The sequence below is a fragment of the Thalassophryne amazonica genome, chromosome 2, assembly GCF_902500255.1.
Source record: "Thalassophryne amazonica chromosome 2, fThaAma1.1, whole genome shotgun sequence".
In the NCBI taxonomy this organism is placed as follows: Eukaryota; Metazoa; Chordata; class Actinopteri; order Batrachoidiformes; family Batrachoididae; genus Thalassophryne; species Thalassophryne amazonica.
In genome coordinates this window covers 115,460,698-115,473,663 of record NC_047104.1, presented here as the reverse complement: position 1 = coordinate 115,473,663, position 12,966 = coordinate 115,460,698, and the positions used below count along the sequence as shown (strand labels likewise).

Below are 12,966 nucleotides of genomic sequence, written 5' to 3'. Positions count from 1 at the left end.
GGCGGCCCACTTCGTGGCCCTCCCGAAGCTACCAACGGCCCAGGAGACAGCGGACCTCCTGGTCCACCACGTCGTCCGTCTGCATGGGATACCATCAGACATCGTCTCCGATCGCGGTCCCCAGTTCTCCTCGCATGTCTGGAGGAGCTTCTGCCGGGAACTGGGGGCCACGGTCAGTCTCTCGTCCGGGTATCACCCCCAGACCAACGGGCAAGCAGAACGGGGCAACCAAGAGATGGAGCAGACCCTACGTTGTGTGACAGCCGCGCACCCGACGGCCTGGAGTACCCACCTGGCCTGGATCGAGTACGGCCACAACAGTCAAGTATCATCAGCCACCGGCCTCTCCCCTTTTGAGGTGTGTTTGGGGTATCAGCCCCCGTTATTCCCGGTGGTCGAGGGAGAGGTCGGTGTGCCCTCGGTCCAGGCCCACCTACGGAAGTGCCGTCGGGTGTGGCGTGCCGCCCGTTCTGCTTTGTTGAAGGCCCGGACGAGGGCGAACAACCATGCAGACCGGCGGCGGACCCCGGCTCCTACGTATCGTCCTGGGCAGGAAGTGTGGTTGTCCACCAAGGACATTCCCCTATAAGTGGACTCCCCAAAACTACAGGAACGATACATTGGTCCGTTTAAAATTCTCAAGGTCATCAATCCCGCCACAGTGAGGCTTCAGCTTCCGGCCTCACTGCGGATTCATCCAGTGTTCCATGTTTCCAGAATCAAACCTCATCACACCTCACCCCTCTGCACTCCGGGTCCGGCACCACCTCCTGCCCGGATCATCGACGGCGAGCCGGCTTGGACTGTACTCCGGCTCCTGGACGTCCGACGGATGGGCCGGGGTTTGCAGTATCTGGTGGACTGGGAAGGGTACGGTCCCGAAGAGCGCTCCTGGGTGAAGAGGAGCTTCATCCTGGACCCGGCCCTCCTGGCCGACTTCTACCGTCGCCACCCGGACAAGCCTGGTCGTGCACCAGGAGGCGCCCGTTGAGGGGGGGGGTCCTGTTGTGTGGGCCGCTGAAGAGGAGGTACTGCTGGCCCACCACCACCAGAGGGCGCCCTGTCTGGAGTGCGGGCTCCAGGCACCAGAGGGCGCTGCCGCCTCACAGGAGCAGCCAGGGTGACAGCTGTCACCCATCACCTGAGACGAGACAGCTGATATCCATCAACAGGGACGTATATCAGCAGGACGGCATCTCTACCTCATTGCCGAGATATCGCTCTACCAAGGAGGTAACGACTCAGCCAGTTACTCTATTCTAAGAGTTAATACTTTTTGCTTGTGCTCAAGGTCAGCTGAAGACAGTGTTGGACGTGACTAGATAAGTACTCACCTTCCAATCCTTCAGTGTTGTTTTTTGAGAAGAGGTAGAGGTGGTGTTTCCACCCTGTGTGTTGCTGGGTGCAGCCGCACCCACACCTGATTGTTTCTGTTCCTTGCCAGCAGTACCGGATCCGACGAGCGGAGGCAGTGGCCACCTGGGGTTCGGGACTTGGCGGCTCCAGTATCCCCGGGGTTCGGTGGCAGAGGAAATCGGGTGGTTCCGGTTCGACTCGGACAGACGTCTCCTATCGTCGAGCCTGCCCACACGACATCTTTGGAATTCGGTTACTGCTGTATTTGTAATCTGTTGTGTTTGTTGTGTGAGTTCACAACAGTAAAACTTTGTGATTTGACTTTCTCCATTGTCCGTTCATTTGCGCCCCCTGTTGTGGGTCCGTGTTCCTACACTTTCCCAACACCAATCCCAGAAACCGGAGTATATCACGTGCTCTTGCGACATCAGTGCCTCTCGGTTTACAACTGGCTGCAGCATGTGTTAGTCTGGCATTATCAGTGAAACACGCCATTAAACTCTCAGAAAATCAGTAAGAACCAACCCACTGACCTGAAAACAGTTTCATTCTTATTACCCGAGGCCATCAAATATGGCCATCAGGTATTACGACGGCTTTTCATTCGTCTGTCCCTCGGTTTGTCTGTCCGTCTGTCTGTGCTCAGCATAAGTCCAGTCCTATTAATGCAAGACTCTTGAAATTCACAGGGAACATTCTCAGGACCTTGGACAAGTTCAAAGATGGCTAACCTTGATGTATTTTAAGAGGTTAAAATGTCACATTCTGTTTGAGCCTCATCCATTTTGTTGTTGAGTGATGTGGGTGACAGCCAATCAGAGTAGCGCTGCACCATGACGTCAGTCGCTGGTCTCTTCAAATCCGCTTTGTTTTGTGTGTTTATATACATGCATGGTCATCGGTTTTCACTGGGGTGCCAGAAGTCCAAACCTGCGTCCACATTATTGCACCTGGCTAATGGCTCAAGTAGAGGATTGCTTGTTGGGTCAAAGTATGGTGAGGTTCATGTGCAGACCATGGCCAGTACGGTAGCCATGACTGTCTAACAGGAACCCTGGACATGACACAGCTAAAGGGGCTGTGATTAAGCCTGTCGGACAGGCTTCAAGGTCAAGTCCAACAAACCAGATTTTTGGCTAGACTCCTTGTTGAGTCTAGCAAGTCACACCCTGTGTGCCATGAAGTTCAAACCTGGAGCCACAGTGTGTGAGCTTCATCCTTTCAAGTTGCTGTCCACCATAAACAAACTCACACCAGTGGCTTCTTTCTGGACAATGTTTCCAGTATCTGATGTCATTTTTATGAAAAGAAATGTCATATCTTGTTTCTGTGCAATATGGTCAGGGTGTGATCTGGACTGAGGGTGTGCACATGCGTTTGAACATTTGTGTATGTGGGTTCATACTGTAATATTCTTGGATATCCTCAGTGTTTTAGAGAATGAAAACATCACAACTGTTGCCATATGGCAGAACAGGGGTGGCCAAGTTCGGTCCTCGAGAGCCACCTTCCTGACACTCTTATTGTCTCCCTGCTCCAACACATCTGAATCCAATGAAAGGCTCATTAAAAGTCTGCTAACGAGTCTTTCATTGGATTCAGGTGTGTTGGAGCAGGGAGACAACTAAGAGTGTCAGGAAGGTGGCTCTCGAGGACTGAACTTGGCCACCCCTGTGGCAGAATAAACTTAAAATTAGCTCAGTCATATTGATTCAAAAAGCAAATCAAATCAAACAAGCAAAAAGGAGCAGAAGGAGAAAAGAAAGACAATACAGCTGTATGCTGGAATAACCACACACTGGAAGACAGAGACACAAAACATTTTGCAGATGCTCTACTAACGTGTGCACGCCGTGGTGGAGGGGTCCTCAACAGCTCTGTAGTAGCCTTTGTCGCAGTGACACATGGTGGCTGCCTGGTCATGGCTGGAGCTATAGGGAGGACACTTGGAGCATTTAGTGTTCCCAGCGAATGCCTTGAAGAAACCAGGTCTGCAGCCTGGAACAAAGGGGAAGAACAAGCAGAAGATAGATAGAAGATGAGAAGATCAATTCTTCAAACAACTGTTGTTCCCACAATGCACAAAACAGAGGTTTGGAACACATTATTACTCTGAAACTAATAGAAAACTGTCAAAAAAAATGGGTGAACTCAAGCCTCAAATGTATTGATTCATTCTTTTAGATGCTATTGAACATTTTTTGACGTTGGTAATGTTAAAGAAAATATTGATGTAATTTAGTTAATTAACACTCAAAATGCAAGGGTTTTTTTTCTTTAATTCTTGAATCATATGAGTGACTTGATGTCACATTGTAATAGTTTAATCCATTAAGCATCCCCTTAAGGAGATCCTTCAAAGTTTTTCATGCATTACCTGCGTTTCCATTAGCAAACACTTTTTCAATGGTTTCTTTTTCCTCCTCTGAAATCTGACCTTATTTCCCGAGGTACTATGGATCACTGTCACCTGCTTATAAGCTCACAACGCCTCATGCTTATATCTGTGCCTGTACTTGTATCTAACAAGAAGCAAACACATGCAATGCTTGGATTCTTAATAAATATTCATAAAGCCGCCGAAAGTCTTTTATTTCAATATTACTGAGATGTCATTGTGATTTCTTTTAAAATCAGATATCTAACCAAGGAAATCACTTCGCACATCCCTTGGTGACAGGTGCGTAACAGAGGGCACATAGGCTGCTGAACAAGAAGACAAAAAAAGGTCTCGCACACCGCCTCACTTGCAACACCAGGGTAAATTTAATCAAGCAACGTTTTGGCAGTGTGAGAGCTTTTTTGTCTTCAAAATCAGGTATCTAAAACTCAAAGTAGAAACAAACTCATAAAGCGCATAAATAAGTACTAGACTCTAAAAAAAACGTTTACTGTGTTCTACTCAGTTTTTTTTTTTTTTTTTTTGGTGAAACATTTTTACACTTAAATATATTGAGTAAATTAAAAAGCTGTGAAGTCATTTAAATATACTTGATGATCTTGGTAAATCTAAGTAAAAATATTAAGTATATTAATCCTTTCCAAATATTCTGAATGAAATTTACCAAACAAATTAAGTATATTTCACACACACTCATCTTCAACCGCTTAGTCCAATTAAGGGTCGCGGGGTGCTGGAGCCTATCCCAGCTGTCATAGAGTGCGAGGCAGGGTACACCCTGGACAGGACGCCAGTCTGTCGCAGGGCCACATATAGACAAACAAACACAGCCACATCTGTACGCACGCCTACAATAAAATAAAGTTTCCAATCCAACGAACCTGCCTGTCTTTGGATGTGGGAGGAAGCTGGAGCACCCAGAAGGAACCCATGCCAACACGGGGAGAACACGCAAACTCCACACAGAAAGGCCACAGGTGGGAATCGAACCCATGACCTTCTTGCTGTGACGCAACAGTGCTAACCGCTAACCCGCCGTGCTGCCTCAAATGCTGATTTATTATTCATTTATAAACATAAAGTTAAGATAAAATTAACTGTTAAATTTTTAGGCATTTAATTTGGTATTTTGAACTCAAACAATCAATTGAATGTGTTTCAGAGATGTTATTAAGTCAGTAAAGCTGTTTCTTACTGTGATATACACAAAGCCACTGAATTACTTTTTAGAGTGTACGTAACAATTAATTAATCAAGCATTATTTATATGCAGTGCATTCAGAAAGTATTATGATTTCTCCCAGTTCTTTATGTAATTTACTGTCCCTTACAAAGAACCAAATCAATATATTCCACATTTTATATTTATTGAAGGTCACGTTGAAAATCAGGCCTGGGTCTTCACAGACGGAGTCCATCATGTGAAAGATGACAAAGATGGCTCACACAAAACTTTTAGACAAAGTGGGCATTACAGTGGGTGTGGTTTAGTCTATATGTTACTGGCTCTCACAGATAGGAGGAGCCCTCCCTGTATCTCTTATGTTTCAACTTTAAACCAGATCTTAGAGACTTCCAAACAGATAACAGGAAAATACTTGATCACTAACATAAAATAAGAAATAGCACATATATTATCACACAGTATTAACAGAGCTGCACTTTTTCCACATTTTGTTATGTTACATCCTCATTCCAAAATATATCAGCTTCCAAAAAATATCACATTTGACATTGAATGACACTGAACATATTCAGTCAGGTCAGTTTTTTTTATTGAAGCAGAGTATACTTTCCCCATTGATAGAGTATCCCCATGGCAATGAGTTTTGCACCTGTTAGAGTCTCAATCTAGTTAATGTTTTTTATTCATGTGTATTGTAGTTTGGTGCATTACTGTGCACCCCACTGCATCTGGAAAGTATTCACAGCACTTTACTTTTTCCAACCAAGTTACAGAGTTATTCCAAATGGAGTAAATTCATTTCCCCCCCCCCCCCCAAAATCCTACTCACAACACCCCATAATGACAACAAGAAAAAAGCTTCTTGTTTTAATTTTTGCAAATTCAAAAAAAAAAAAAAAAAAAAAAAAAAAAAGAAATCACATGTACATGCACCTTTGGCAACAATTACAGCCTTAAGTCTTCTTGAATATGATGCCACAAGCTTGGTGCACCTATCTTTGTCCATTCCTCTTTGCAGCACCTCTCAAGCTCCATCAGCTTGGTTGGGGAGCATCAGTCCACAGACGTTTTCAGATCTCTCCAGAGATGTTCAATCAGATTCAGATCTGGGCTCTGGCTGGACCACTCAAGGACATTCACAGAGTTGTCCTGAAGCCACTGCTTTGATATCTTGGCTGTGTGCTTAAGGCCAATGTCCTGCTGAAAGATGAACCGTTGCCCCAATGTGAAGTCAAGAGCACTCTGGAGCAGGTTTTGATCCAGAATGTCTCTGTATTTTGCTGCATTCATCTTTCCCTCAAACCTGACTAGTCTCCCAGTTCCTGCCACTGAAAGACATCCCCACAGCATGATGCTTCCACCACCATGCTTCACTGTAGGGATGGTATTGACTAGGTAATGAGTGGTGCCTGGTTTCCTTCAAACATCACACTTGACATTCACACCAAAATGTTCAGTCTTTGTCTCATCAGACCAGAGAACTTTGTTTCTCATGGTCTGAGAGTCCTTCAGGTGTCTTTTGGCAAACTTCAGGCAGGCTGCCATGTGCCTTTTACAACCCCAATTCCAATGAAGTTGGGACATTGTGTAAAATGTAAATAAAAACAGAATACAATGATTTGCAAATCCTCTTCAACCTATATTCAATTGAATACACCACAAAAATAAGATATTTAATGTTCAAACTGATAAACGTTATTGTTTTTGGGCAAATATTTGCTCATTTTGAAATGGATGCCTGTAACACATTTCAAAAAAGTTGGGACAGGGCAACAAAAGACTGGGAAAGTTGGTGAATACTCAAAGAACACCTAATTGGAAACAGGTGAGCATCATGATTGGGTACAAAAGGAGCATCCCCAAAAGGCTCAGCCATTCACAAGCAAAGATTTGGCGAGGATCACCACTTTGTGAACAACTGCATGAAAAAATAGTCCAACAGTTTAAGAGCAATGTTTCTCAACGTTCAATTGCAAGGAATTTAAGGATTCCATCATGTACAGTCCATAATATAATCAGAAGATTCAGAGAATCTGGAGATCTTTCTACACATAAGTGGCAAGACTGAAAACCAGCATTGAAGGCCCGTGACGTCTGATCCCTCAGGCGGCACTGTATTAAAAACCGACATAATTGTGTAAAGAATCTTACCGCGTGGGCTCAGGAACACTTCAGAAAACCACTGTCAGTTAACACAGTTTGTCACTACATCTACAAGTGCAAGTTAAAACTCTACCTTGCAAAGCGAAAGCCATACATCAACAACATCCAGAAATGGCATCGCCTTCTCTGGACCCAAGCTCATTTGAAATGGACAGACGCAAAGTGGAAAAGTGTGCTGTGGTCTGATGAGTCCACATTTCAATTTTGTTTTCAAAAATCATGGACGTCATGTCCTCTGGACAAAAGAGGAAAAAGGCCATCCAGATTGTTACCAGCATAAAATTCAAAAGCCAGCATCTGTGATGGTATGGGTGTGTTAGTTGTGTGTTAGTGCCCAATGGCATGGGCAACTTACACATCTGTGATGACAGCATAAATGCCGAAAGGTACATCCAGCTTTTGGAGCAACACATGCTGCCATCCAAGCAACGTCTTTTTCAGGGACGTCCCTGCTTATTTCAGCAAGACAATGCCAAGTCACATTCTGCACGTGTTACAACAGCATGGCTTTGTAGTAAAAGCGTGTGGGTACTAGACCTGCCTGCAGTCCAGAGCTGTCGCCCACTGAAAATGTGAGGCACATTATCAATCAATCAATTTTATTTATATAGCGCCAAATCACAACAAACAGTTGCCCCAAGGCGCTTTATATTGTAAGGCAAGGCCATACAATAATTACGTAAAAACCCCAACAGTCAAAATGACCCCCTGTGAGCAAGCACAGTGGGAAGGAAAAACTCCCTTTTAACAGGAAGAAACCTCCAGCAGAACCAGGCTCAGGGAGGGGCAGTCTTCTGCTGGGACTGGTTGGGGCTGAGGGGAGAGAATCGGGAAAAAGACATGCTGTGGAAGAGAGCAGAGATCAATCACTAATGATTAAATGCAGAGTGGTGCATACAGAGCAAAAAGAGAAAGAAACACTCAGTGCATCATGGGAACCCCCCAGCAGTCTAAGTCTATAGCAGCATAACTAAGGGATAGTTCAGGGTCACCTGATCCAGCCCTAACTATAAGCTTTAGCAAAAAGGAAAGTTTTAAGCCTAATCTTAAAAGTAGAGAGGGTGTCTGTCTCCCTGATCTGAATTGGATGCTGGTTCCACAGGAGAGGAGCCTGAAAGCTGAAGGCTCTGCCTCCCATTCTACTCTTACAAACCCTAGGAACTACAAGTAAGCCTGCAGTCTGAGAGCGAAGCCCTCTATTGGGGTGATATGGTACTATGAGGTCCCTAAGATAAGATGGGACCTGATTATTCAAAACCTTATAAGTAAGAAGAAGAATTTTAAGCCCCAGCCCCAACCAGTCCCAGCAGAAGACTGCCCCTCCCTGAGCCTGGTTCTGCTGGAGGTTTCTTCCTGTTAAAAGGGAGTTTTTCCTTCCCACTGTAGCCAAGTGCTTGCTCACAGGGGGTCGTTTTGACCGTTGGGGTTTTACATAATTATTGTATGGCCTTGCCTTACAATATAAAGCGCCTTGGGGCAACTGTTTGTTGTGATTTGGCGCTATATAAAAAAATTGATTGATTGATTGAAATTCTATTCTAGAATTAACAGGAAGCCAATGAAGAGAGGCCAATATGGGTGAGATATGCTCTCTCCTTCTAGTCCCCGTTAGTACTCTAGCTGCAGCATTTTGAATTAACTGAAGGCTTTTCAGGGAACGTTTAGGACAACCTGATAATAATGAATTACAATAGTCCAGCCTAGAGGAAATAAATGCATGAATTAGTTTTTCAGCATCACTCTGAGACAAGACCTTTGTAATTTTAGAGATATTGCGTGAATGCAAAAAAGCAGTCCTACATATTTGTTTAATATGCGCATTGAATGACATATCCTGATCAAAAATGACTCCAAGATTTCTCACAGTATTACTAGTGGTCAGGGTAATGCCATCCAGAGTAAGGATCTGGTTAGACACCATGTTTCTAAGATTTGTGGGGCCAAGTACAACAACTTCAGTTTTATCTGAGTTTAAAAGCAGGAAATTAGAGGTCATCCATATCTTTATGTCTGTAAGACAATCCTGCAGTTTAGCTAATTGGTGTGTGTCCTCTGGCTTCATGGATAGATAAAGCTGGGTAATGTGTAAATTATTTACACATTATTCACTTTGCGTGTTTTTAGGAATCCACTAGGTTGCGTAGCTACTAGCTTTTAGCCGATTTAGCATGGCGGCTTCTCCTGTCTCTCCCGCACTTTTCTGCTCTGGTTGTGAAATGTTTAGTTGTTCCTCGGCTTCCTTAGCAGTAACGGTACTTGTAATAAGTGCAGCTTATTCGTAGCTTTGGAGGCCAGGCTGGGCGAATTGGAGACTCGGCTCCGCACCGTGGAAAATTCTACAGCTAGCCAGGCCCCTGTAGTCGGTGCGGACCAAGGTGGCTTAGCCACCGTTAGTTCCCTCCTGGCAGATCCCGTGCAGTCGGGAAAGCAGGCCGACTGGGTGACTGTGAGGAGGAAGCGTAGCCCTAAACAGAAGCCCCGTGTACACCGTCAACCCGTGCACATCTCTAACCGTTTTTCCCCACTCGACGACACACTCGCCGAGGATCAAACTCTGGTTATTGGCGACTCTGTTTTGAGAAATGTGAAGTTAGCGACACCAGCAACCATTGTCAATTGTCTTCCGGGGGCCAGAGCAGGCGACAATGAAGGAAATTTGAAATTGCTGGCTAAGGCTAAGCGTAAATTTGGTAAGATTGTAATTCACGTCGGCCAGTAATGACACTCGGTTACGCCAATCGGGAGTGGTCACTAAAATTAACATTAAATCGGTGTGTAACTTTGCAAAACAATGTCGGACTCTGTTGTTTTCTCTGGGCCCCTCCCCAATCAGACCGGGAGTGACATGTTTAGCCGCATGTTCTCCTTGAATTGCTGGCTGTCTGAGTGGTGTCCAAAAATGATGGTGGGCTTCATTGATAATGGCAAAGCTTCTGGGGAAAACCTGGTCCTGTTAGGAGAGACGGCATCCATCCCACTTTAGATGGAGCAGCTCTCATTTCTAGAAATCTGGCCAATTTTCTTGGATCCTCCAAACTGTGACTGTCTAGCGTTGGGACCAGGAGGCAGAGCTGTGGTCTTATACACCTTTCTGCAGCCTTCTCTCCCCCTGCCATCCCCTCATTACCCCATCCCCGTAGAGACGGTGCCTGCTTCCAGACCACCAATAACCAGCAAAAATCTATTTAAGCAAAAAAATTCAAAAGAAAAAATCATATCGCACCTTCAACTGCACCACAGACTAAAACGGTTAAATGTGGTCTATTAAACATTAGGTCTCTCTCTTCTAAGTCCCTGTTGGTAAATGATATAATAATTGATCAACGTATTGATTTATTCTGCCTAACAGAAACCTGGTACAGCAGGATGAATATGTTAGTTTAAATGAGTCAACACCCCCGAGTCACACTAACTGTCAGAATGCTCGTAGTACGGGCCGGGGCGGAGGATTAGCAGCAATCTTCCATTCCAGCTTATTAATTAATCAAAAACCTAGACAGAGCTTAATTCATTTGAAAGCTTGTCTCTTAGTCTTTTCCATCCAAATTGGAAGTCCCAAAAACCAGTTTTATTTGTTATTATCTATCGTCCACCTGGTCGTTACTGTGAGTTTCTCTGTGAATTTTCAGACCTTCTGTCTGACTTAGTGCTTAGCTCAGATAAGATACGTATAGTGGGCGATTTTAACATCCACACAGATGCTGAGAATGACAGCCTCAACACTGCATTTAATCTATTATTAGACTCTATTGGCTTTGCTCAAAAAGTAAATGAGTCCACCCACCACTTTAATCATATCTTAGATCTTGTTTTGACTTATGGTATGGAAATAGAAGACTTAACAGTATTCCCTGAAAACTCCCTTCTGTCTGATCATTTTTTAATAACATTTACATTTACCCTGATGGACTACCCTGCAGTGGGGAGTAAGTTTCATTACACTAGAAGTCTTTCAGAAAGCGCTGTAACTAGGTTTAAGGATATGATTCCTTCTTTATGTTCTCTATTGTCATATACCAACACAGAGCAGAGTAGCTACCTAAACTCTGTAAGAGAGTTAGAGTATCTCGTCAATAGTTTTACATCCTCATTGAAGACAACTTTGGATGCTGTAGCTCCTCTGAAAAAGAGAGCTTTAAATCAGAAGTGTCTGACTCCATGGTATAACTCACAAACTCGTAGCTTAAAGCAGATAACCCGTAAGTTGGAGAGGAAATGGCGTCTCACTAATTTAGAAGATCTTCACTTAGCCTGGAAAAAGAGTTTGTTGCTCTATAAAAAAAAGCCCTCCGTAAAGCTAGGACATCTTTCTACTCATCACTAATTGAAGAAAATAAGAACAACCTCAGGTTTCTTTTCAGCACTGTAGCCAGGCTGACAAAGAGTCAGAGCTCTATTGAGATGAGTATTCCATTAACTTTAACTAGTAATGACTTCATGACTTTCTTTGCTAACAAAATTTTGACTATTAGAGAAAAAATTACTCATAACCATCCCAAAGATGTATCGTTATCTTTGGCTGCTTTCAGTGATGCCGGTATTTGGTTAGACTCTTTCTCTCCGATTGTTCTGTCTGAGTTATTTTCATTAGTTACTTCATCCAAACCATCAACATGTTTTATAGACCCCATTCCTGCCAGGCTGCTTAAGGAAGTCCTACCATTATTTAATGCTTCAATCTTAATATGATCAACTTATCTTTGTTAGTTGGCTATGTACCACAGGCTTTTAAGGTGGCAGTAATTAAACCATACTTAAAAAGCCATCACTTGACCCAGCTATTTTAGCTAATTATAGGCCAATCTCCAACCTTCCTTTTCTCTCAAAGATTCTTGAGAGGGTAGTTGTAAAACAGCTAACTGATCACCTGCAGAGGAATGGTCTATTTGAAGAGGTTCAGTCAGGTTTTAGAATTCATCATAGTACAGAAACAGCATTAGTGAAGGTTACAAATGATCTTCTTATGGCTTCGGACAGTGGACTTATCTCTGTGCTTGTTCTGTTGGACCTCAGTGCTGCTTTTGATACTGTTGACCATAAAATTTTATTACAGAGATTAGAGCATGTCATAGGTATTAAAGGCACTGCGCTGCGGTGGTTTGAATCATATTTGTCTAATAGATTACAGTTTGTTCATGTAAATGGGGAATCTTCTTCACAGACTAAAGTTAATTATGGAGTTCCACAAGGTTCTGTGCTAGGACCAATTTTATTCACTTTATACATGCTTCCCTTAGGCAGTATTATTAGACCGTATTGCTTAAATTTTCATTGTTACGCAGATGATACCCAGCTTTATCTATCCATGAAGCCAGAGGACACACACCAATTAGCTAAACTGCAGGATTGTCTTACAGACATAAAGACATGGATGAACTCTAATTTCCTGCTTTTAAACTCAGATAAAACTGAAGTTATTGTACTTGGCCCCAAAAATCTTAGAAGCATGGTGTCTAACCAGATCTTTACTCTGGATGGCATTTCCCTGACCTCTAGTAATACTGTGAGAAATCTTGGAGTCATTTTTGATCAGGATATGTCATTCAAAGCGCATATTAAACAAATATGTAGGACTGCCTTTTTGCATTTACGCAATATCTCTAAAATCAGAAAGGTCTTGTCTCAGAGTGATGCTGAAAAACTAATTCATGCATTTATTTCCTCTAGGCTGGACTATTGTAATTCTTTATTATCAGGTTGTCCTAAAGTTCCCTAAAAAGCCTTCAGTTAATTCAAAATGCTGCAGCTAGAGTACTGACGGGGACTAGCAGGAGAGAGCATATCTCACCCGTGTTGGCCTCTCTTCATTGGCTTCCTGTTAATTCTAGAATAGAATTTAAAATTCTTCTTCTTACTTATA

General features: G+C 43.5%; 1 protein-coding gene across 1 annotated transcript in view; it reads right to left on the bottom strand.

Annotated features, from left to right (window-relative positions):
• Positions 1 to 12,966, bottom strand: part of LOC117529603 (ephrin type-A receptor 6-like) — a 384,313-nt gene that overhangs the window by 119,351 nt on the left and 251,996 nt on the right. Inside the window, exon 7 of the mRNA XM_034192438.1 lies at positions 3,199 to 3,354. Coding sequence (XP_034048329.1) covers positions 3,199 to 3,354 — 156 coding nt within the window. The remainder of the gene's footprint in view (positions 1 to 3,198; positions 3,355 to 12,966) is intronic.